Source organism: Epinephelus moara, chromosome 5 (assembly GCF_006386435.1).
Source record: "Epinephelus moara isolate mb chromosome 5, YSFRI_EMoa_1.0, whole genome shotgun sequence".
NCBI classification, from domain to species: Eukaryota; Metazoa; Chordata; class Actinopteri; order Perciformes; family Serranidae; genus Epinephelus; species Epinephelus moara.
Genome location: NC_065510.1, coordinates 10,858,857 through 10,884,357, shown reverse-complemented (window position 1 = coordinate 10,884,357; position 25,501 = coordinate 10,858,857). Strand labels below are relative to the sequence as shown.

The following is a 25,501-nucleotide window of genomic DNA, read 5'->3' as shown; positions in this document are numbered from 1 at the left end:
AACATTATAACACATCATCAAAACATGACAGACTAATGGCGTTGAGTATAATTAGTGCTGCTATACTGTTTTAAAGCATGCATGGAGTTCACTAAAACATGTAAGTCTATTACATCATAGTGTTAATGGCTGTGGGGTACTGATATAATGGTAAGTTTAATTAATCATATCTATAGTGAATGTAAATGTGTCTCTTATGTGAGTTTAGAAACGCCTTCCCAGCATTTACAGGCTAGAGGAAAAGGACTCTTATCCCCGTCACTGACTCCGCCCTCACCATGCCCCCTAACTATGACCAGACACCAACTGTATCTATGAACCATTTAAAACTTGACAACATAAACATACCAAAGCTGTTGCCTTACAGGAGAATCTTAAGAAGTTCGACATTGATGGATAAACAAACCTCAAACCAAAACAGATTTATTGTCTTCATAATTAGCGTCTTAACAAAGTCTTCTTCCGTCCACAGTTGTCAGACGCAAAGAAGAAGCTTGACGAGATGACGGGAAACATCGAGCTGCTGGAAGAAGGTAAGAAACGTCTGCAGAGAGACCTGGAGGCGGCGAACACCCAGTTTGAGGAGAAGGCCTCTGCGTACGACAAGTTGGAGAAGACCAAGAACCGTCTGCAGCAGGAGCTCGAGGACACGCTGATGGACCTGGACAACCAGAGGCAGAATGTGTCCAATCTGGAGAAGAAGCAGAAGAAGTTTGACCAGGTCTGTTGAGGAAAAATGGCCGTAATAATACTCAATTATGAAATGTTTCACTACAGACTACTTACTAACACTTAACTGTTGACTAATTAATTATACGTTACAACCTTAAAATGACTTTTACCTCAAAAGTAACCCATGGAAGTCCCAGTTACATTACTTCAACATTACACCCTAAAACGTTACCCATGGTTTTCTGTCCTCCCTGGTCTTCAGATGTTGGCCGAGGAGAAGAGTATCTCCAGTAAATATGCAGATGAGAGAGACCGTGCTGAAGCTGAGGCCAGAGAGAAGGAGACCAAGGCTCTGTCCCTGGCGAGAGCTCTGGAAGAGGCCCAGGACTCAAGAGAGGAGCTGGAGAGAGCCAACAAGACCTTGAAGATGGAGATGGAAGACTTGATCAGCTCCAAGGACGACGTGGGAAAAAATGTAAGTGGTGGAACATTGCTTTGTTAAAAACTGTCACACATGAGACCATTGTAACTGAACTGACCAGTAGATGCTTAGGTTAAACGTCCATGGTTTGACTGGTCTCATTTCTTTATGCTATTTGAATATAACTAAAATAAAACTTGGCTGTGTAATGATGGCAGGTCCACGAGCTGGAGAAGTCCAAGCGAGGCCTGGAGGCCCAGGTGGAAGAGATGAAGACCCAGCTGGAGGAGCTAGAGGACGAGCTGCAGGCGGCTGAGGACGCCAAGCTGCGCCTGGAGGTCAACATGCAGGCCCTCAAGGCCCAGTTCGAGAGGGACCTCCAGGGAAGAGATGAGATGGGAGAGGAGAAGAAGAGACAGCTTGTCAAGCAGGTAAAGAGTCGTAAAACATCTTGTCCTCCAAATGAAAGTACGTGATCTGATCCACCATTAGAGTGTGTAACCTAAGCAACGATGCATGCTGACTGCAGGTCCGTGAGCTGGAGACAGAGTTGGAGGATGAACGTAAGCAGAGGGCCCTGGCGGCAGCAGCCAAGAAGAAGCTGGAGACGGACATGAAAGATCTGGAGGGACAGATCGAGACGGCCAGTAAGGGACGAGATGAGGCCATCAAACAGCTCCGCAAGCTCCAGGTGAGAGTGAAGGGATGAAATGCAACAGCAGGTTCAGCAGAGAATTATTTGTGGAAACACTGCAGTTTTATCTTAGATTTTATTCTATCTGATTTTAGATACACACATGTGATTTTATAATTTTCTGGGGGGGGTTTTGTATGTGATTATTTTATTCTACTACTACAACAACTACTACTACTGTTGCAACCATGAAATGTCAGAGCTTGGAAATTCTGGCATCATTATTTCCATATTTTCCAGTGGTGCCTGATACTTACTGTATGACTTTTGACTTTGCACTGCATCAGCAATCTGGACAAAGCTCTGGCTAGTATTGTAAAAATACCTGGTAAATAAATAACATTGTGACGCTCTCCTTTATTGCTGTCTCCCTTTTTGTTTCTCTTCCTCCCACCAGGCCCAGATGAAGGACTACCAGAGGGAGCTGGAAGACGCCCGCGCTGCCAGAGAGGAGGTGTTGACTACCGCAAAGGAGAGTGAGAAGAAGGCCAAGGGTCTGGAGGCTGAGCTCATGCAGCTACAGGAGGTAACACATTAGATTTCTAACAACAAGACTGTAAATTATTCAAGAGCAGAGGCTTGAAATAAAGGATTCGTGTCTAATATGTTTCTAGGACCTGGCTGCAGCTGAGAGGGCACGGAAACAGGCGGAGGCTGAGAGAGACGAGCTGTCTGATGAGCTGGCCAGCAACTCCTCTGGAAAGTGGGTGGAGATTTAATTTCTCTGCTTTGTCTGTGAAATGATTGCAGAGGCGAAATGATGGTGACATTTGTTTTCTGCTGTGCTCCTTGTGCACAGGTCTGCCCTGGCAGATGAGAAACGTCGCCTGGAAGCAAAGATCTCCCAGCTAGAGGAGGAGCTGGAGGAGGAGCAGAGCAACATGGAGATCCTCAACGACAGGCTGAGGAAGAGCACGCAGCAGGTGACCGGACAGTAGCAGCTACTTGAGTCATGAAAGGGCTCAACATCACAGAGGCCTCATCCCTCTCTTTGTGTGCGTTCCCCACGCAGGTGGATCAGCTCAGCAACGAGCTACAGACAGAGCGCACCACCTCCCAGAAGAACGAGAGCGCTCGGCAGCAGATGGAGCGCCAGAACAAGGAGCTCAAGGCCAAGCTCCAAGAGATGGAGAACCAGGTCAAGTCCAAGTTCAAGTCCTCCATCACGGCCTTGGAGGCTAAAGTGGCACAGCTGGAGGAGCAGCTGGAGCAGGAGAACAGGTCGGGGTCAAAGTCAAAGATGTCTGACGAAACTGTTTTTCATATGATTTCTGTCATTACACCGATGACATTAAGCCATAGCCAAGGGGACATATCCGTCTAAAACTTTTCAGAGGATCAAAGAATTCATTATTAAACTTCATGGTTCACTTTAAAGCTGGGGCAAGCAGATATCTGAAAACAAATAAAATACACCCTCTTCCTGCAGCTCTTCCCTCTTCCCTAAGCCTCTCCTACCAGAAAACCATGGGCATATGCACACTCTTCATACTGTAACCAAGTGTTTTCCATTACAGTGATTTATTTACTCCTATTTTATTGTACAGTTGCACACAGCTCAATCCCTCAGCCCCTCCTTGTCCTGCTCTCTCTTTGTTTATCTGACCACAAATACCGTAAGATTACAATTAGCTAGCTAACCACCCCACAGTCCCTTTGCCTCGCTCCCTGCCTCTTTGGACTGCTTCGCCTGGAGGAGAGCAGGCAGCAGCTTGGGAGATGGACCTTAAATCGGTGGCTGTATCAGCTTGAATTCGGCCAGTGCAAACCCCCTCACTGCCAGGTGTGACAGCGGGCAGGTGGCCAGTGGCAGCATCAGGTCTAACTTACGTAACAGCAGCAACAGAAAGTTTGCCTACTTAACTACTTAAACTATTGGCAACATTTTCTTTCCATCTCTAAATGTATCACCTATACTGGCAGGTGTTTTATTTCTTTTTTTGTTAGACTCTCTTTGATAGGTCTGTCAACTTTTTCTGGGTTACTTTGCAGTGTAGGCAGCTGTTGGCAATGCTAGAATAGAAACTTTCCCTCCACTATTGAATCAAGCTTTTACCAAAGCAACATGCATACTCATCTGCATTTGTAGAGCCCCCAGTAGGAACACCCTCTCTCGGAAATGACCTGTGATCGGCCAAAGTCTCCCGTCATGAGATAGATTTTCTAAAGCCTAAAAGCAGAGAGATGTCCAATATGCTCAAAGTTTATCATGGGAGTTTTGCCCAATGACACTAAAATTAAACTGCTTACCCCAGCTTTAAACAAGCTGTTCTTTCCAGTTCCAATATTAGCTTTGGTGTCTGTTTTTCACCTGGGCAAGATTTCTACATTTACATCAGCGATACTCGTGCTCCTCTCTGAACTCTTTGTCCTCTCTCAGAGAGAAGCAGGCATCTGCCAAGAGCATACGCCAGAAGGACAAGAAGCTGAAAGACCTGATGATGCAGGTGGAAGACGAAAGGAAACAGAGCGAGCAGTACAAAGATCAGGTACGATCACTTAATGCACCCATGCTCAAACACAAGGCTGCACATTTTTGTGAGTAGATGGGTATTATGAGTCAGGAATGGTTAGTTGGGATGGCCTATCAATAGCATACTAAATGTGCACATTTCCTTTGTTCACTCACCAGGCGGAGAAGTCGAATACCCGCATGAAGCAGCTGAAGCGGCAGCTAGAGGAGTCGGAGGAGGAGTCTCAGCGTGCTACAGCTGCCCGCAGGAAGCTGCAGCGGGAGCTGGATGAAGCCACCGAGGCCAACGATGCCATGAGCCGCGAGGTCAACTCTCTGAAGAGCAAACTCAGGTAGGACGAAGTGACAAAGAGTCTGTCAGTTTGTCTTCTCGGCTAGGCGGAGCCCATTTGTTTCCTCCTGTGTGTTGTTAAGCTGTAAAATGAGAAAGTTTGCTCCGGCTGGTGGGCGGCGTTTTATTTTCAACTCACCTGTTTTCAACATTGCAGCTGGGTCACAAACATTCTCATATTACAGCTAAACAGTACACTACAGTTTGTTTCTTATAACATTTGAGGTGAGAAATAGGCAATACAGCAACAGAGTCTTGATTCATATTCAATCAGCGCTGACTAGTTTGACCACAGTTTCCGAGAAGTGATTGATATGACTGACACAAACGAGACTTCTCGGCTCTAATTGTCGTTTTGTTCACATGCGTTAATGCTTTTTTAAGCGCTATAAGGAAGCAGAGAATGCAGATGATTTAATTCACAGATTATCTGTCCTCTGTAATAATGTGTAGATCGTGAGTTTTAGCATATATGACAAAAAGTTTTATAGGTTACCAGCTTGAGTTTTACCCGTTTCCTGTTCCTCGCCTACATTTGAGTGCTAAAGAGCACATTGTCACTACAGTCATCTTCAGGGGTTTTAAACATGCATTTAAAGCATTAAAACTTGTGTAGGATTTAGTAGAGAAGTTTGCTCAGTGAGGAGCACAAACAAAACAATGGTGTCCATCTCTATTCCAGAGGCAACCCTGAACCCAAGGAGTAACACAGCAGGTACCTCTGCGCCTAAAAGTTACCCCGTCACCATTTCCTTATCAACTACCATAACTTTTCATTCCCCAGTGCACACTCTTAATGCTGTCATTCCTTTCATTTAGCCTTACTGAGAGAAATATGGCTCATCAGCTACCTTAGGAAAAACTAAAAATTTTAGGAGAGCTTCCCATTACACCAATCTCCAACTGGTGGCCATATTTTTCTCAGTGCTTGGTTTAATTGCCATAAACCAAACTCATTCTCCTGAGCCAGGAGTCATATGAGTTACAAAGATAACCAGCGTGCTTAACCTGTAACCAAAGCACAACCTGTACATTCTGTATTCCATCAACACCCGAGTGGTTTTCATATAATCCTTAAACCATCTGCTGTCCTATAACCACTCCTCTCACTGCCGGGATTTGTTTCTGTGTTTGTATCTCTGTCTCGCGTCTGTCTTTGTGGTGTTTTAGGCGCGGAAACGAGCCCTCCTTCGGCAGTGCACCTCGGCGTATGGGCGGAGGCCGAAGGGTGGTGGAGGATGCCTCAGAGGAGGAGGGCGACTCCCAAGGCGACTTCAATGGAACCAAGTCTGCGGATTAAGGGATGTCCAATAATCAGAGTTAACTACCAGGGCACGGTCTGCCACTTTAACAGAGAATAACTTCAATGCCTGTTATGCTATCTAGTTCTTCCATATCACTTCAAATTATATATTTTCTCCAACTTCCAATAGTGTACTGATCTGTCGTCTTGTTTCAGAGCACCTTTTCTTAACACGCAATAATCAGAAGGACTTGATATCAGCGAGGGGGGTTGTTCTGGTGGCTCTGCTGTTGTGTGATGTGCTGTTCCTTTTTTTATTTTTTAACAACACTGTTTTGTACTGCACTGAATGACTGATTCCTTCTGATGCAAGGTTTCGTACACAAACATAGGTGCCTCTAATTACCACGCTAACCTGCCAGCAAAGCCTCGGGTCTCCACAATAAGTCACTTTAAAGCAGAGACATGTAAATCTGTGGATCTGTAACTATTATCAGCGACTGTTGTCCTGTTGCCTGTGACTGCTGTTAGTGTTTCAGAGCAGCACTGACGTGGTTTAACAGACTGGATAGAGATTTCTATGCTCAGTCTGCACCCGTCAGTGCTGCTGATTGTACCCCAACAAATATTTAGCTGTTAGGCATTTTCTAAAGCCACCTTTTTTTATTATTTGCACCTTTCTTGTGTTTAGGGTTTAGGGTTAACTATAAAATCAAGACCCAGACTTCAGTATTGGACATCTTAATTTTGTATTTCTTCCCCTTTTTGTCCTGATTTACTGTACATGTTTAAAAAGATCACCCTAAACCAACTCATCCTCATTTGATCATGTTATATGTAACCAACTGATGTTTACATGACACAAATTGTATCGTATTACTGTTGAACCACCTGCACAAGAAATAAAGACCTTTAAAAAAAACTTTTTTTTTTCCTTTTAATGTTTCCATCTTGGTCAGTAACGTCAAAGATCATCATGACATTATTCCCATCTCATCAGTTCAATAGAAAAACAAATCAACAGGATCAGAGTTGGGTATAGTACCTCAGGCACATACAGTTTTAAGTCCAAATACAGAAGCAGTTGCAGAGGTGCTGTATACGAACACCCAGTACACAGTGGTCGTGGATTACAATTACAGTTAGCTCATGTTAGTTTAAGGGAGGTTAAACAGCAAGGAGGAGCAGGTTATCCAGTTCTCACATGTATTAACCACAACTCTACACACAGGCTACACTGCAGTATACAGTGACGATGTGATATTAGATATGTACTGTAGTATTTGCCTAAAGGGATAGTTTGGATTTTTTTGAAGTGGGGTTGTGCGAGATGCTTATCCATAGTCAGTGTATTGCATTAGTAGATGTCAGTCGGAGTAACAACACTGAAGCTAGGCAATTTACTGTTGTAGATAAGAGGCAGCAGCAAACTATATTTTAGCCACTACACAAATCTGTCAGTGTCGGTTAGAGGACTGCATTGGGATTGGATCAACACAAATCTTGCAGGAATGGCAGTCAAAAATAAACCGCAGGTCCTGCAATTTGTTGGAATTTGAATTTGTTCATAAGGTCTATCTTTTTAGAGGCCCTTTCTGTCATTTGAAGTGTGCATAAGAGCGTGCAGGCTCACTGGCCAATCACAACCAAGTTAGGTAAACTTATTTACCTTAAAACATGCCACAAAACATGAAAAGCATTTGCAATTTTTGTGTAGATTTGTGCTGCAACCACAAGTGACTGCTCTACATATGTAATCAGCCCTCATCAAGCATCCCACCCCTTCCAGGCCGTGGGTGTGGGCAGGTGCAGACACTGCAGGTCTACCGGTGCTTTGCTAAGTTAATTAGTTTGCATTATTGTGTGACTTTGGTGAACCCAAACTGTTCCTCTTTGACACCAAGGTCACGTAACAACACAAACTAATTGATGGAGGCAGCAGCGGACCAGAAGCTCCTGTGTACAGCGATGTTAAAGCACCGTTTTTCAAAAAGGAGTCTGGCTTTGAAGAGAGCGACACAACAGCTTCAGTTGCCTGTCGCAAATCACTCTCTGACGCTACGGTAAAGAACTGAAAATACTCTCAATATAATGACACTTTAAGTGATATTGATTATTTTAGGTAGCTAAAATATGTTTTGCTGCTGACCCCTCCATAGTAGTGCACTGCTTAGCTTCCTTGTCGGTACTCCTGACACTTCTCCAAACTGAGGGCCAACTGACATCTACTGTAAGTAATACACTGACTATGGATAGGTACCTCACACAACCCCACTTCAAAAAATCCAAACTACTATTAATGAGCTGCTGGATGGCAGTAGTGACAGAATAACCACAAACATTTAAGGGAAAAGCACAAATGTCACATTAAATCTGTTAACCACTCTTACTTCTCCATTCACAATATCTCTTACTAAAAGGCAGGAAAAGGACACTCAATATAGGCTCTATATATACCTACACAAATATACTATGAACTGTGCTTATCTTTGACCTGTTCAAATCTATTATTGCTTAATATCTTTCCTCATTCGCCCACCATATAGCTCCTGATGGCAGACAGGAGGTCTCACACCTATTAGAGAATTATTACTATACATTCAGTAGTGAACATGTGCCGCTCTAACTTCTACAGTCAACTTAAATCAGTACAAAAGTTATTGGTGACACTAGATCATAAATCTGCAGAAAACCTGTTCTTATACTTCACATTCATAAGCCTTGCATACTAGAAAATAATGAGCCGGCTAAACAAGCCTGTGCAATGGCAGGAAGGAGGTGAAACAATGAACCTGGGTCAAACTGATACTTTGTGAGATTAAACTAGCCTGAAGGGAAGTGACCATATTTCATTCCTAGACACCTGCAGCATGAGGAATAGACGACCCACTTCATCTATCTGAGCGATGACAGCAAAGCAAGGCTTACAAACTGAAGAGGTAATAACATTGATGAAGGCAGCAATGGCTAAAATGCTAACACTAGTTTCCTGGCAGCGACTGATCCATTCTCAACTAGAAGTTTTTGCAGCTGTGGACAACAATAAGTCTCTCCTAGAAAACAAATATTAGGAGCTCAGCTTGGAGAAGTGATTTTAATCATCTTTTCAGAGACATATAGCTGCAGCCTCATTCCCTTCGGAGCCTACACGACACACCCCTGCAAACCACGCCCACCACCAGTACAGGACAAACCCACCAACGCAACGGTTATTTGAGCCCTGCTACAACGCCACTTTGTAGTGAATAAATTAGACCAAACACAGCAATAATCCACTTTAGAATTCATTACACATGAAGACGTGAGTCACCCTGTAAGTAATGAGACGTAACCCTTACCCTTACCATAACCGTCTCTTTTTTAAACCAACACTTCATAACCTGCTAAACAGTAACTTAGCATTTTCTTCAGGGCTTCTGCTTCACAACCAAGGATTGAAGGGGTTGACCGCGGACTAACATGCGAGTATGGCGGGCGAGTCATGTAACTGGTGGGCGTGTCACGCAGCTGCTCCAGCCTCAGCTATACCTACTCATCCTTTCACCTGCCAATATCTAGCTCCTCCACAACAGAAGTTAATTCATACCAGTGTTGTTCAGTGCTACATTACTTAAGCCCATAGCTTAAAGGAAAAAAAAAAACACAAAAACTGACTTTGTTATTGAAATGAATTGAGTTTGACCATGTTTTTTATATCAGCCTTAAAGAGAAAAACCACTAACCTATAACTTTTATGTCTGAGCAGTGACTACATTTACATGCACAAAATATTCCATTCTTTTTTCCCCCTATTCCAAAAAAAGACAATATTCCTACTAAGCCATTTACATGGCTATTAACAATTAATATTGCACTAATGTTACTGGCAGCCATGTATACGCAGATTAACTTGCCCTAACATGTCGTTTATGACATCAAGATATGCAGCTGTCACTCGTGCCAGGATTTTTTTCAAAGTTTTCCGCCAGTGGCTGACTTGTTTGACCGTGCGAACACAGCCTCTCTATCATAACTTGAACGACCTTCTTAAAAGGGTCAGCGTTGTGATATTTGCACCTATCAGAAAAATATGCTGATATCCAAATCTTTCATAAAGTTTAAAAGCAGGTGTGTCTCTCCTTAGGACCAGAAATGCTAGCCTTCCTTTAGGGTATACATCTCTACTCCAGCCTTGCAAACTGTTGGAGAGTTGGTTTGTGTACAAAACAACACACAAAGCCAACTGTAAACGGGCAAGAGGCTGCGTGACGCAAACTGCGGTAAAAACCACAGTTCAGATGCACATTCCAGAATGTTCCTAAAACCCAAATAATACCATCATATCCCACGTCTTAATCGGAAAATGCTTCCTTCAGGGAAAAAAAAAGCCTAAATCAGAATGTTGTCACATTTGGAATAATAGTGGAATATTAGTGTGCATGTAAATATACCCAGTTTTTCCATTTATCACAGCTTTGGTTTGGATTTGGTCATAAACAATATTTGTATGATCGAACCTTTGTATAAATGATACTCCAGGTTCTTGGTCCCTCTATCAGGGTCACACCCAGTGGCTGTTTTTGATACCTCTGGTCCTTATTCGGGTCCCTATTTCATGATCAACGAACAAGAACAGCAACCAGCCTAAATGTGTCCTCAGGGACCACTAATGTATCGACAGCCCTGTTGTGCTTGATCCACCACAGAAAGCAAATCAGTAGACACAGACGGATCTTTTCGATGCTACTCACCACAGTGTCAAAGATACATTAGAAGATATAGTATGAGCAGAAGAATCCCCGCTCCTTGATGTTACACAAGCTGTAGTGCTGCTTGCTATGATAGATATGCTGTTATACTAGCCTGAGGCAGCAGAAGTCCATGCGCTGATAATGTGGGGCACGGAGCGAGGAGAGTGGCTTTCTTGTTCAAAATAGTTCAGCAGGGCACGTGGCGACAAGGAAGACAGTTCAGTTCAAAGTCCCATTGCTGTGGTTTATTAAGGATGGAGAGGGGACGGGTGGAGGGGGTCAGGTTATTGAAAGAGGGAGGTGGTTCGACCTTTTCTCTCTCATAGCAGAATCTTGACCCCTCCCTGCGGAGACTGGGGACCCTGGGAGACGCCTCTCGGAGGAGCTGGTCCAAACTCTAACCGCTTCACTAAACTGTAAGACAAAACATGGTAAACTCAAAAACCTCAGATAAAACTAAGAAAACACTTTTTATTCCCAATATTTTTTGGCTTTACAGACATAAATTAATACAATACTGCAAAATGTTAGTTTACATTATGACATCAATAGTGCAGCATATGTTAGAGGACAAGTAAGATACTCCTTAACCAGAAAAACTGGCCTCTGTAATAATTGATAGAACCACAAGAACAAGACTTTTTCCAGCCGTTGACCTTGAGACTGAGCTGCTGCCGTTTCCCTCACCTGTCGTACTGAGGAGGGGGGCTCATGCTGCTAGCTTGCACCTCAGGGCCTCCCTCTAAACCAGTAGGACTACCAGGGCCAGCCGGGAGTGCTGGTCTGCTGACAGAGGTGTCGTACACAAAGTCTCGACAGGACGCCAACTTAGACTCCAGATTCTGGTGGGATGTTAAAAACAGTCAGTCCTTGTAGTGATTTTGTAAAACATGTATTCACTGTGTACTGCAATGGTATAATTTAAAATCTCTTACTCCAACTTTTCTCAGAAGCTCCCCTACAATGTTGAGTGCAGATATTCTAGCAGACGTCGTGAGGGGAGTCCCTGTTAGACCGTCACCTAAAACAAAACCGATATGAGCAGGTGAACACATAATATGTTTATACAAAGGTGGTATGATCACTATAACTGTGGTTATCACTGCAGTCAAAGTTTTTCAATTTACCTCGTCGAATACTGGAGGCAGGGGGTGTGGCAAATGAGCTGAGAGGTTTGGAGGGTGTGATGGGGATGGACGGGTTACCAGCTGAGGGGCACGGCAGATCTGCCCGATCTGTGTCTTTGCCCAGGCTGCTGGATGGCCGTCTTTCCTTCTGACGTACAGCCAGCTCGTGGCGAAGGTCTGACACAAACAGGACACACAGTGAGCCAATGTTTTGTAACTGACAAAGATTGCAGTAATGGAAATATCACTTTCCATAGCGTTCCATAGAGTAAGCTTGGGCAGTATCGCGCTATTACTGTGTACCAGGGTATTTAGAAACAGTGACGATATATTTTTCAGTACCATCAAAAATATCAACGCTCCTTTTATATTTAATCTCATTCTGAGACGCTGTGTTGAGAATGTATTGTATGTAGCCAAATCACGTTCAACCAGAGAGGTCAATCTCTACTGGTGGAAAAGGCAGCTGCGCTGGGAAACATGGTGACTGCTAGGGTGAAGATAATGTTACAGGACTGTAAACAGCCAGCCAGCAACATGAGACTGCAGCGAAAAACAGCACATTTTCACATCTGACTCTGTCAATTTACGGTTTATTTTGACAACACTAGAGGTGTAGGTAGTGCTGCACACAGATACCTTCTCATACCATATACCCCGGTGAAATTTCAGGAAGGTTAGAAAAAATAAATACCACCTAAGTCTACCATATTGTTAATAAATATTATTAAATTACAGAGACTTGGCACTACCCTAATCCTTGAAGTCTCGTCAGTCGTCTGGTAATTATGTGCATACTTTTAAGAAACATGTAATCTGAACTAAAAAACTGCAAAAACTAAAAAAAACTGCATTTCCACCAAACAATAATCCAAGTGTCATGTAACATCAAGCCAACAAGACCAAGCACAGACAAGGATCAAATCTCCTTTTAAATATATACTTGAGTTAAGCACACTCCAAGCCAACAGCCAGCTGACTGCTGACATGCACAGTCTGCACTTGCAGAAAATCTTTAGTCCACAGTCTTAGTTTTTAATCCAAAACACATCAAAAGAAAGGCAAACCAACAATTTTCATGCTAGTGTGAATCTGATTATCCTCAAATGCTTGAAATACAAATTAAGTTAAAAAATATGTCAAATACAAAATTGCCATTGACACAGTATAGATTTGCCTTCGTTTGCTTTACCCTAGCATTGTCAGCCTGTGGACTTGTGTTTTCCTTGTGGAAGATGAAAGAAAAACAAAGGCAAAAAATATGAGTCAGCTCCCGTCCCTGAGTCTCTCTGCCACAACTTCAACATGCTCAATCATTTGGTAAGTATTTCAAAAGCTCAAACATGAAAAAACACAGGAATAGCCCTTAAAGGTCTAATTTGTAGCATCTAGCAGTGAGGTTGCAGAACTGAAACTTCTCCCGTGTGCCAAGCGTGTAGTACAACTACAGTGGCCAATGCAAAAACACAAATGGGAACAGCATTGTGAAAAATTGGCGGACTCCCTGGAAAAGGACACATTCCACATGTAGATGTAAACTGCTCATTGTAAAGTAATGATAACACAACGATTCTTAGTTTCCGGTGATCACAATGAAAACATAGTTATGAATATTATTCCTGTCAATATATTCCACTAAATCCTGCACACTGGACCTTTAATTCCTTCTGATGAGGGAAAATGTATAATAGAATACAGCTACACATTAGATCAGATACAGGCTAAACTGGAAGAAGAGACAGGACATAAATACACAAAGAATTTGGAGAATTGATCAGCTATCAAAATTCGCTGAAGTGTCAGTTTGTAGAGAAATCAGCAGTTCTTGTGAACTTGAGAAGCTGCAGTGTGTGTTTGTGTGTGTATACCTCTGGCTTCATCCTTCAGCCTCTGAACAGACTCAAGCAGGTTCTCTTTCTCATCCAACTCGCTCTCAAGAAAGGCATTCCTCTCAATGACATGGTTCATCCGCTGCTCAAAGTCCTCCAGTGACATGATGGTAGCCCTGGCACCAGCACAGAGGATGAGCAAATAAATGTTCATACTTGATTAATTGTGCATATCGGTCCTGTGTGCTACAGTCTGAGTCTGACTCTGTGTGAATAATAACAACCTAGCCAGTTAGTTGGGCACTGACCTTTTGGTCCTCTCCAGGTCATCATTGGACTGCTCTAGCTCCCTGATGTATTTCTGCAGGTGATCTCTCACTGCTTTGGTTTGTGCAAGTTCTTCCTCCATGGCTGAGATGTGCCTAAAAGCATCGGAATGCTGAGTCTCGAATTTCTCCTGAAAACAGCACACAGACATCAAATTAATTGTCAATGACAATGCCAACTTTCCAGTGTCGTGGCTGATTCATCAACGCAGCTGCCAACCGATTACAACATGAGGTTCTGTGTATTTTTTGGACATCAGCTGAGACAACAAATCGCTTTTAATGTTCTTTCTCTTCCTTTTTTCCAATCATCTTTGAGCAATCAGGGGGTTTTATCACAATCCTGCATTCACTTCCTCCATTAATTTTCTCTTCCCCATGGACCGCTGAACAAAAATAGCAGTCAGCTGCCTTATAGCTAGGCAGCAATTTTCCTAGTGGCAGTGGTGATGATATGCTGAATTTGGGTTAGCTAAAGGCTGTCTGTGGTGTGGGTGTGTCTCCGTTCACTTGACACTAACTAGGGCACCAGAGGTTGTGCAGCTCTGAAGGGACAGAGGCCTATTTATAATCAAGGTGCTCTACCTTTATGTTTTCCAGTTCAATGCGGAGTCGGTTGTTGTCTAAAAGCAGCTCTTTGTTTCGACCCTCGCACTGCTTCAGCTCTGTTTCCAGTTCTGCTTCATAGTCTCGACTCATCTGCTGAAACTCCTGCAGCTCCTCCTGAGCCACATCAGCCCTGATGACAACACAATGTTAACCACCAAATATGACTCATTCATCGTGTTGTCTAATATGTGCATATCTATAATGCATGATTATCATTTAAGTTAGCAATTAAATCTTCTCTGAGTAGTGTTTACTGTCTGTTGGTGTTACCTTAGCTGATGTGCCTCTGCCTGCTCCTTCCAGAAGCTCAGCTCCTCTTCAAGGGATGTAAACTTGTGTGTTGTTGGCTCTACCATGTCTGCTGCGTTGTTTCAGGATGATGGGGATGGGAGGCCTAACTGTAAAGTAAAACAACACAGACTCCAATAATGTCGTTATCTGTCATGAGAGCACAGACATCCCAACCAGTCAAACCACAACATTGCTACGGCTAGCAAATGCTAACAAGGTTAACAACCGTCAGTCTACAGCACTATATATGTTGACATACAAAAGCCAGAAAATTAAAAACTACAGAACTATGTTTTCGCATTTATTTCTATCATATACGAATACGTAAAGAAGGGAACTACGTGCCTACTACATACTTTTCGCAGCCAACAGCAGTGTTGAAAAGTGCATACACTACAGCTAAGCTTTTCGGCTAAGCTAACATAGCTAAGTTAGCTAACCGACTTGTAGCTAGTCAGAATGTGTTACAAGCCAACACAGTGAAAAAATTAAGCTAGACAGACTCACCCGCGTATAAGGGAACGATTAAAACATGCTAAAGTTTTGGGAATGTATTTAGATATACGACTAAATTTCCGGACTTGGGCAACAACAAACGTATTGTGAAACTAATCTCTCATTACGTTAAGTCGGTGTTCGTCTCACCAACCAAATATAAACGAAGCGTCGGTTCTCGGACCCAATTGGACAACAATGATGACGTAGAAAACATTTTAACCAATCATATTATTCAATAAATTTGTCGCCGCGGGAGGTGGAGCCCAGGAGTCAAAATGGTCCTATCGCCCCCTGTTGACTCGATGGTGCAACAACAGCAAAGAAGTGAAGTCTGGGGTAAAATGTAGTTTTTGACTTCTATTGTCATTTTGTATGCTGTTTCTAATATTTCTCCTCATCTCATTTACACATGAGAAACATATTAACCTGTTTTTGTCGTTTTATATATTGTAGATAGTTTCATTTTTTTTTTAAGATCAACTCAATAAGCTTTATTGGCATGACATTTCATATGTGCTGCCAAAGCACAATTATAATTTAAAAAGAATCAGAAACAATTAACAACAATGTTGTAATGCAGAATCATAGACATATATTTTAAATAACAATAAATAAATAATATATGTGTTTTTTATATTGGGAGCACACCTCACATGCACCTTGCAGCTAGTTTTATATATATTGCTCCTTACTGTTACCCAGTTTTTGTATTTGTTTTATTTGATTCAATACTTGCTATACATTTGATTTTTCTGCTGTGTTGTTTTTAATCTTTGTATATTGCACTCATTGTATCTGTACAACTCCAACTTTGTGTTGCAACTGCTGCACAGCAATTTCTTTCAGGATAAATAAAGTTATGTCTTACGTCATCTCATCTCATCTCAGTAGAAACAATAATAGTGCGATCTCATACAACACTATCACAAAGAAAAGTAAAGCCACAATGCACCATACACCAAGATCAATATACAAACAATGACTTTTTATGTATCATATTTATTGCAGGTCAGTTCTTTGCATTAAATTGCATTGTACAGAGATTTGTAGTTTTCTCGTCACAGTTATTTCCATAATCAGTATCTTTGACATGGAGTAAAATGGAATTTACTCACATCTGATTTGTCTGTACTTAGCAAATAATATAATAACTGAGAGCAACATTATTTAATTGTACAAGGCCCCTGAAAGCCTGAGAGATTTTCCCTTTTACAACAACTGATATTGACACTTTATTCCCCCAAAGAATATTAATTCATTGTTCATGTAAAATGCACAGGTCTCAGGGTTTTGTTTTACTTTCAGCATATACAGTATATCAGCTGCTGTCAACAGCACATTAATGCACAACTAATCACACACTTTACAGTCCAGACAAAGCGGCTCCAGTGGCTCTTATAATACTTTACAATTCATGTTCATTTTATGCTTGCTTAACTTTGGATGGACAAACTTTCATAAACCGCCACCACACTCTCGTCGTATTACCCCACCTCAACTACAAATACATTGAAAACCCTGCGTTCAAACTTTACTTTCAAGATTAAGGGCAGGATGTGGGCTAATGTACAGATTTCCATCCAAGGAACATGGCTTATATTATATGTTATAAATGAAAGGCATTTAAGATCCTGAGAAAAGAGTGTATCAAAGAATAAAATAGAAACACTGGATTTCATTTTAGACAAAAAGTAGTGGGAGTATTCACATTAAGACATCAGAGAGGTAAACTATCTGTTGGCCAATCTGCAGAATGACTCTGTTTTTGATCACGCTGCTGTAGGTCAATACAGCACCAGAAATCCAGATAAATGTAAGTCCACAGGTTTTTCTCACAGTTCTTCCATCACAGCAGGTCTTATCCTCTTCAGGTCGATCATTCAGGAACAAAGCAGAAAGATCTGAAGGAAAATAAAACCTGTTCAAGGTTAAATGCACCACATAATCAGTTAACTTCACTATAGTTACACAGCTACCATTAGAAGATTGAATGTTCTTCCTTACCCCAGAGGAATCATTCTTCAGCTTTATTAGTTTCTTTGATGCTCTGGCGTGAGCACGTCTTTTTACTGTCTAACACGTCAGTCTTCACCTGACCCAGAGTTCGCAGTAGGCACATGGTGTCAAACCCCTCATCACCAGCCTCTTGCAGCAACTCAAGCACCTATAAATAAGACAGGTTACTTCAGGGGACGTGTTCTAACCACAGTACTGGACATACAGTATCTGCACTGGCACCCACCTGCAGACACTTAAATGACTTGAGTGCGCTCAGATTCTCCTGCAGGAACAACAGGTAGATACTGAGATCGTTGTAGAAGGGCGTATCCACACCCAAAGCACCAAAGCCAGGCAGCAGCTCGTAAGGCCGGAGGAAGCTGGAGCTCTGGCGAGCTGGTCCAAGAGTAGCGTACACCACCAGTGGAGTAATAAGCACATACACCACCAAGTTGATGTAGCTGAGCAGCCTGAAGACACCCACCGCCACCAGCTTACACTGCACTGCAGACGGCACCATGCTGTCATTCTTCAGCACCCCTGTGCGCAGGTCACAGGGAAACTCGTCGGTGAGGGAGGCCAGGCAGATGTAGTAGCCGAGGTAGACACAGGCCAGCAGTAGTATCAGCAGAGTCAGGCCTCGACATGACAGATACTTGACTACGAGACGGTGAGATAAGCGCTTGGTCTTCAGATACTGCTCCACTAAAGGGTATTTGAAGCAGCTCTCGGTCAGATCCAAGGCACTGCAGAAAAAGGCGTTTACCACAAAGAGATCTGTGCTTAGAAAACCAAATGCCATACTATTGATCTAAAATAGTAATAATACAAGTAACCTACAACAACAGGATTATCTGTGAGAAATATAACTCGAGACAGACAATTTTTTTCTTTCTTAACCATGACCAAAACATTCCCCTATGCTTATTCAATGCTGTTTTACCATAAACTCAGCCTGATATTTTTTATGTCCACAAACACAACAGATGTTTCATTCACTGACCTTAGTGACCTTCCAATAATCCAAATCAAAACCCATTTGTGTGGATTGTTTATGTAATTATGGCATCTTTCAAATTATTCTAATTTGATAATGCTGGTAAAAAAAAAAATGTGCCATTGTTATGTATATGTCTATCTCTATTTCTATATATAATGCAGTTACATTAAAGCTGCACTCATCAATATTTTTATATAAACAATAGGTTTAATGAAGTGAAATGCAAACCGTGTCACTAATAGAGACAAAACTGCTTAGAATTATCACCCGACTCCGAGGCTGCCCTCAGCGCTATGTAGCCTGTTAGCATTTTTTAGCTCGTTGTTTTCATTTTACAGTTTACTCTTACCATTTTCATCAGTGTCATTTCCAGATGTAGCAGCCAGCTGTTTTCAGCTTTAAGGGTAACTTTGGGATTTTTCAACCTGGATCTGATTTTCCCATATTTTTGTGTCAAAGTGACTCATGGGAACATCAATTTTTGAAATGAGTCCAATATTTAGAGAGTTTGCTGTGTGTATTAAAAGTACTTTTTTGCCACTTACAGGTTCAGATTGGTGTTCAAAGTGTCTGACAATGTTATGGAAAGGATCCCTGGAGAGATGGTGCTTTCTGTGAAAGAGCAAGATCACTTTTTTTTAAAACCAGAAAGAGCTATTGCCAAACACACCAGACTCCATTTAAACTAACAGTAATTTAATCTCCGTCAAATACACTTCATTCAAAGTCAGCAGAAACAAACTAACACTCAAAAGAACGTCTTGGCTCATCTTTCTACTGTTCAAATAATCACCAGCTCTGGTTTGGTTGAGATAAACCCTTAATTCACCCAGTTAGATGTGAAAATATGCTGCCTCTATACACGCTTAAATTGCTGTTTATTTACATGGAGTTTGGTGAGTTTAGTGATGGCGATTTCGGGGTGTTTCTGGTTAAACAAACAGGATTTTACTGTGTGACAAACAGGTCGCCCTCTGTAGGGATCCTTTCTGTCATGTTGTCAGACTTTTATTATAACTATCTGAGCCTGACAGTGGCAAAAGGAAGCACTTTTAGTCGATGTGCATGCTCTGAGTGGTTACACTGCAGCCAATTTTCAAAACTGTTGTCTCCATCAGTCACTTAGACACAAAAAAATGGGAAAATAGGGTCCAGATTGAAGAAAACTAGAGTTACCTTAAAAGCCCTTAAAACCCCACAGTAAGCTCTCCGCCCAGCACCAAATGTGCAGACAGACAAAGTTAGCAACTAGCAGCTGTGAATATAGTGAAGCATTTAGCAGCTGAAGAGCCAAATATTTTTCTTAGGAGTCGGTGGAGCCAAAACAGAGTAAGGGGTGTAAATATTGTCAGATGGACAGAAACTTGACTCCAGATGAAAGCTGTGTCACTCTATATCTGCTGGGTGTATAAATAGGCAACTGTTTACTGACGTGGCAGCCATAATAAGAACTTCATAAGACAATAATATGTCAGTGTTATGTTGACAGCTTGTTAAGTTTCCCCGAGTGGCCAAATAATCAAAAACTGTAATTTAAATCCTGCTAATTTTTGTTGGCAATTAGAGGTTAAAGGACGACCCACACTACTTTTTAATACATGTGGTCTGCCATATGTCACTTATAGCAATGACACACGCTCAGGAAACAAGACTTTAAATTGAAACTAATGTTTAAAACAAATGTATGTTACAGCCTTATCTCCTGCTACAGAGTACACTGTGGTGAGTCATCACAAGGCGGGTACCTGTGGGTGTCCTCGGGGGCATCTTTGCTATCTATGGATGCCAGATTCCTGGCCAGCTTGATGCCGCGATTATAAAAGCGGTCCAACTCCTCCATGATGAAGTTCAGGTCAGAGGAGAGGTGCGGAGCTGCGGTGAAACGCCAGAACAGGGCCGGGATGTACATGAGGATGGCCAGTAAGAGGAGGATGTATGGGAAGAACTGAGGGCATCACAGACAGGGAGACAACAGAAGAGAGACAAAAACCATAAAAGAAGAATCAAACTTTGATTTCTGGACATCATTATTGTAACTTTAACCGTGGAAAGCATGCAGCCATCTTTTTAAAACTGTTTCCAGGGTGTCTCATTGGTCAAGGAGCTAATAAAATGAGGCATAATGATATTGTCGATTGATCAATGAGCATCTATAGCTGACAATACAAAAAAAAACATAATTTCCCACAGCTTTGGATGCCTTCGCTAAGTACACTTGTGGACATATGCTTGGCCATTACTCAATCAAATTATTCTGGTTACGACTTCACAGTGTTAAGACTTAAAATACAGGACTGTACCGACTGTCACTTTTTCACATTCAAAGCTTCTATTGAGCTTTTTCGAATGAAGCTTTGAATGTCTGTTTAATGATGTCATCACCCTGAGAAAAAAAAAGCCTTTGAACAAAATCCTCTATTTGAATAAACTCAGCTGGTACCAGAGGTTATGACATCAGAAATGTGGGACTCTTGACAGATGTTAAATTTTGGATCAGGTTGACAATGTTCTAAAGTTCTAACAAGAGGATTATGGTTACTTAACAACACAACTTTAAACGAACAAAATATCAGTGTCAATTGTCATCTGTATTCTGACCTGTGGCTCCTGGCCGTCCTGCGCTCCAGACTTAAGCTCAGGGCTGACCGTGCCTTTGCTGTGTCTGCCCTCAAACTGTGGAACAGCATCTCCCTCCCAATCAGTTCCGCCCCCACCATTGACTCTTTTAAGTCCAGGCTCGAAACCTACTTTTATTCTGTAGCATTTGAGTCCCCAGATGTAGTTTTCCCTGATGCATGCCCATGTGTGTTGTGTCTCTAAATGTGTGAGCTTTGTACCTGACAGTTACGCTGCCTCTCATGTGTGTGTTTTTAGCATTTTGTTCCTTTTGTACAGCCCTTTGGTCAAATTGAGTTGTTCTTAAATGTGCTTTATAAAGAAATTTGAGTTGTCCAACTGATTTTGGGTCATCCTATGTCACAACCTTAATTCAACCAAATATATAAGTGTAACGACGCTGGTGGCCAGCTAGGAATTGATTGGTTGGATTAAAGTTTTCTTTTTTTTAATGTAATCAACTTTCTTTGATGAATAATGTATAATGCTGTTAGACTGCCTCATTAACAAAGGTGCAAGTCTCTCGTGCCAAAATGGAGAGCAAGCAGCTTTTTGACCGCAGTGAAGATGTTGTTCTTTAGAGGCTTAACACAAACATATATGAATTGAAGTAGAACAGTTCATTAGATAAAAACATGTAGTGAATTTTGTTAATGATCACATCTGTCTTGTCTCATCAATTAATTTTGATTCTAAGACTTCACAACGCTCTGAAAATTTTAGTAATGTGTGGGTGACACTAGTTGGAAACAATCATGTGCAGCCACCACTGTAATCTAATTCTACAAACAGTATTATACTAATAATATTAGTGTAACCTAATCTGTAGTTGCAGCTGTGCAGCTGCTACATCCAAATGCTGATTTGGAATTTGAATGTCAACATTATGAATAAAGCTTTGATCTATTCGGTACAGCCCTGTCCCAATAAAACACAGTCAGCAGCACTGATGATTCTCACTGGCAGTGTATGTCAGGGGGACGTCTGTACCTTGTGCAGCCATAGTGGTGAGTTGTCAGCCTGCTGCTGGACTGCTGCCCAACAAAATGAATCCACATATGCGGCCTGTCTCCAGGAGAAGTTAGTGGGAGCAAAACAGCTGATCTGGGTACCTGGGTGAGGAAAGGGAAGAATTAGTCACAGCTGACGGGCATTCTGGTGATTAAGAGAAGAGAAACAAACAACAATTGTTGGCCGACCCGCCTCTGCACTCATGGCCTAATTTGTTGGTGGGCTGTTCCCAGCATACTTAGTGTCAGTAATTATATCATCCTCTATATTGTGAGTGGGAAGTTCAGTCAGGCATGTTCAAGGCACAAATGACCCAGATAGTCACCAGACAGTAATATTTTGGCAACAAAGTCTGTCATATTAATATTACAGAATGATGCTTTGAACAAACTGAGCACATTCTCACATTTTTACATCTATGAAATATAGTACCAGTTATAACAATTATAGTATCAGTCATACCAGTCACATAAAGTCAGTCAACTTCTCATTAACTTTTGCAAGTTTTAAATGCAAAGCAAAAAATGTCCAACATATATTTTCAGCCATTTTTATAATGTAAGACACCAATTTAACTCCAATAAATGCAAACTGCTATCATTTAAAGAATGAAACTCACACACATACACGCACAGACACGACCAGCTGTATGTCACAGTACAGGCCCATACACGCCTGTTCAGAGCACATGGGCTTATTTATAGTGTTGTGGTATTTACACTCAGATCATAGTTTGCTAGCTGTTTTTCATTGCTCAGTGCCCCGGCTAACTGAGACAGAACAGAGACATTGTTAATATTATTAGTGACACCTGTGCTGTTTTACTGACAAGTCAAAATGTCTGCTGTGAAAAGGACCTGTTGTTTTGTGTTATACTCAGATGTGTTTCTAAAACTTACTTAACCTTCACTGGTATAAGTGGGGTGAATATCATATTAGAGACACTCGTCAGAAGAAGAGGAGGAAACGTTCAATGCATGGAGTGTATGGGAATTCAGAAAAAAACAACATTGTATTACAGTAGACAGGATCCTACACTCAAAGACATTTTTCAGTCTATTTTTTAGGTTTGCATATTTATATTACAAATAAAATTTCAATCCAATTGAGTCAAGTAATTCCAACATTAACAAAAAATATTAATCCAAATAAAACTGAAACAAAAGAGGATTTATGTCAGTATATCTGATAAAATGTACCTAATTTAATAAAGTTTATGTAATTACTGTTAATAAATTTGATGTATTTCATACGCGTTGATGAACATCGACATGTTTCAAATACATAGACTAACAGTAATTACATAAACTTTACTGAACTACAAATGACTTATGAAGTTAGTGGATAATGCTTAAAATAAAGAAGTTTTTCAGCATTAAAAAATATGTTGTTTCATGTTTTATTCAGTGCATTTCTTTTAAGAAATTGGTCAAAATCAACATTTTTAACATTTTTGTGTAGGATGGAATTAAAATAATCAGAATCAGCTTTATTCACCAAGTACGTGTGTACATACAAGGAATTTGACTCCGGTAGACTTGCTCTCAAAGTACCAGAAATGATATAAGTACACATATATAGGCAAGAAGTGGAAAATGCAGAACATACAATATGCAAAAAATATACAACTGTACATCAAATATTAAAAAATATAAAACAAAATCATAAAAAATATTTTTTTTAAAAACTGAGAAAATGAGTTAGAATATCATAAATAAAACAGTTTGACAACTAAATATCCCCACAACTTTTAGATAAATATTAAGTTAGTTCAACTTAAGTTTTTCAAGGTCAAAGCAAATCGTGTTGGTCGTACTAAAATAATTTCAAATTGTAAAGGACTGAGTCAATATTGCCAGAGTTGGAGCTACTTAAAAAGATACATGCAAATTGCTGACTTAATTTCTGAAGTTGAACCTGTGAATTATTTTTTTAGGATGTAGAATTTATTAATAGTAATTGCATAAATTTAATCAAAATATTAGGTACATTCTATGAGCTATAGTGATAGAAATTCTCCTAATCTATTCATCTCTGCTTTAGTTGATTTAATTACATAAATGGCACTTTTTAGGGTTTATGTTTGAATAATGCGACTCTTGGCTCACTGTCATGGCTTTCAGGGACACTTTAATAGAAGAGAGCCATCGTTAATGTCATTAACTGTGATTGTCCTACTATGACAAGTCAAGATGTCTGCTTTGAAAAGTCCCACATCTACATCTAATTGTCCAAACTCTCTCTGCAGCTAAGTGAGTAGAATCAATGTGTGGTTTCTGCCATAATGTGCCTTCACTTTGTTAGTCTAATGTGAACTATGCACATGAATTGTGTCAAGTCATAGCAGCACAGTTGTCTCAAGGCTTCCAGTGTAATGGATCCTTTCTGTCTGAGTATGTGGGACAGTGCATACAGATAATGGTAACAACAGACTGCAGCATGATGACCTAAGAAGATTACATAGATTTAAACTGCTCATGGAGCTGTAGATGTTTCTGTTTTTACACTACAGAGGGAAGCAAATCAGCTTCTGTTGTTATTTGCAGTGACTCATAAGGCACCAGATTATAAACTGCCATGCATGTGCCCAAAGTTTCCACCATCATCATCAGCAGCAGCAGCAGCAGCAGTAGTGGCAGTGGCAGTGTGTTCACGCCTCACGTGGTGCGTGGTGTGAGCAGAAGGGTGAAGACTCAAACCACACCTTCCTCTGATATTCACACCTCTCTTTCACTGAGCATTCACTGAATATATCTCCCTTACATGTATTAATATCACATTGCTTTATCCACCACTGCCTTTAAGTGTTTTTAATTTAAACAAATGTGCTGCAGCAGGTGAAATGTGCCACAGGGACAGAGACAAAGAAGCTCCACATGGGTCCATCGCATGCACACACTATGCATTATTCTACATGATGAAATAGAAATGATTATCATATGATAGTGAGTGTTGCTCCAGACTGGATGGTCACATATATCAATAACTCACCTACTGACACCTCCTGAGCAAAAGCGAGGGAGATGAGAAACAAAGGCAGCCCCACCGCCAAAAACGTCACTATCTTATCCACCGCCAGCTCCAGCCGCAGCCCTTTGTATTTATTCTCCGTGGAGGGGTCCTTCAACAGAAAGTCGGAGAAAACGTACTCGGTGGCGACGTGCGCAATCGCCATGACGGACGGGAACAAAAAGCCGGTGTTGTCTAATTGACGGAAGTCTCTTTTCAATTAGACAAAGCGAACTGCACCTGAGGTCTGAATTAATAATTAAAACAAACTCCTGCACAGTATAAATGTGAAAAATGTATAAAAGCACGGAGCCGTTATTGTTGACCCATCTCCTCATTCACTACTGGGGCTGAAGGTTGGACCTGTCCCGTTACTCTGAGCCAGACATCACAGGCAACAGGGGGGAGCTGGACAACTGTCCGCCGCTAGAGGGCGCTGATGAGCCGTGCAGTGCACCTGCCTGGCAACATGAGCCTGTTAAACCATACATGATGACACACTACTGCTTTAGGTACAATAACATGATTTTCATTTGTTTCTGTACACAGGAAAGGCATTACAAGTAACATTGTGTGTTTAGATATTCCATGTTCGCCAGTCCAATCTCTCAAAGGCACAATAT

The 25,501-nt window shown here is 41.3% G+C and overlaps 3 protein-coding genes across 3 annotated transcripts in view; 1 reads left to right on the top strand and 2 right to left on the bottom strand.

Moving 5' to 3' along the window:
- The window catches only part of LOC126389942 (myosin-11-like), a 44,715-nt gene extending 38,442 nt beyond the window's left edge, over window positions 1–6,273 (top strand). Inside the window, 11 exon segments of the mRNA XM_050043961.1 lie at window positions 473–721; window positions 935–1,147; window positions 1,312–1,524; window positions 1,623–1,784; window positions 2,185–2,313; window positions 2,402–2,490; window positions 2,587–2,710; window positions 2,800–3,008; window positions 4,168–4,276; window positions 4,420–4,592; window positions 5,762–6,273. Coding sequence (XP_049899918.1) covers window positions 473–721; window positions 935–1,147; window positions 1,312–1,524; window positions 1,623–1,784; window positions 2,185–2,313; window positions 2,402–2,490; window positions 2,587–2,710; window positions 2,800–3,008; window positions 4,168–4,276; window positions 4,420–4,592; window positions 5,762–5,891 — 1,800 coding nt within the window. The 3' untranslated portion in view covers window positions 5,892–6,273.
- Window positions 6,274–6,522: 249 nt separating this feature from the next.
- LOC126389952 (nuclear distribution protein nudE homolog 1-like) lies at window positions 6,523–15,400 on the bottom strand. Its single transcript, XM_050043980.1, has 9 exons — window positions 15,254–15,400; window positions 14,726–14,853; window positions 14,432–14,585; window positions 13,829–13,977; window positions 13,560–13,696; window positions 11,692–11,868; window positions 11,500–11,585; window positions 11,252–11,406; window positions 6,523–10,978 (listed from the first exon to the last, which is right to left on the bottom strand). The coding sequence occupies exons 2-9, from the start codon at window positions 14,809–14,811 to the stop codon at window positions 10,885–10,887; spliced, it is 1,038 nt and encodes a 345-aa protein (XP_049899937.1). The 5' UTR covers window positions 14,812–14,853; window positions 15,254–15,400; the 3' UTR covers window positions 6,523–10,884.
- An 829-nt stretch (window positions 15,401–16,229) lies between these two features.
- LOC126389950 (pannexin-1-like) lies at window positions 16,230–25,264 on the bottom strand. The gene is made up of 6 exons (XM_050043978.1): window positions 24,861–25,264; window positions 21,849–21,970; window positions 19,988–20,187; window positions 17,487–17,988; window positions 17,249–17,408; window positions 16,230–17,145 (listed from the first exon to the last, which is right to left on the bottom strand). The coding sequence occupies exons 1-5, from the start codon at window positions 25,042–25,044 to the stop codon at window positions 17,259–17,261; spliced, it is 1,158 nt and encodes a 385-aa protein (XP_049899935.1). The 5' UTR covers window positions 25,045–25,264; the 3' UTR covers window positions 16,230–17,145; window positions 17,249–17,258.
- Window positions 25,265–25,501: the final 237 nt, after the last annotated feature.

Bases quoted from the DNA above. Each gene is read 5' to 3' on its own strand.
- LOC126389952 (XM_050043980.1), bottom strand. From the start codon at position 14,811: ATGGTAGAGCCAACAACACACAAGTTTACATCCCTTGAAGAGGAGCTG. The intron at 13,978-14,431 runs GTAGAGCACCTT...TGCTGTTTTCAG, and splicing joins TTGAACTGGAAAACATAAAG to GAGAAATTCGAGACTCAGCA. The intron at 11,869-13,559 runs GTATACACACAC...TGTTTGTGTCAG, and splicing joins GCTGAAGGATGAAGCCAGAG to ACCTTCGCCACGAGCTGGCT.
- LOC126389950 (XM_050043978.1), bottom strand. From the start codon at position 25,044: ATGGCGATTGCGCACGTCGCCACCGAGTACGTTTTCTCCGACTTTCTG. The intron at 21,971-24,860 runs GTGAGTTATTGA...TTCCTCACCCAG, and splicing joins TGCTCAGGAGGTGTCAGTAG to GTACCCAGATCAGCTGTTTT. The intron at 17,409-17,486 runs GTGGGTGCCAGT...TCTTATTTATAG, and splicing joins AGTCATTTAAGTGTCTGCAG to GTGCTTGAGTTGCTGCAAGA.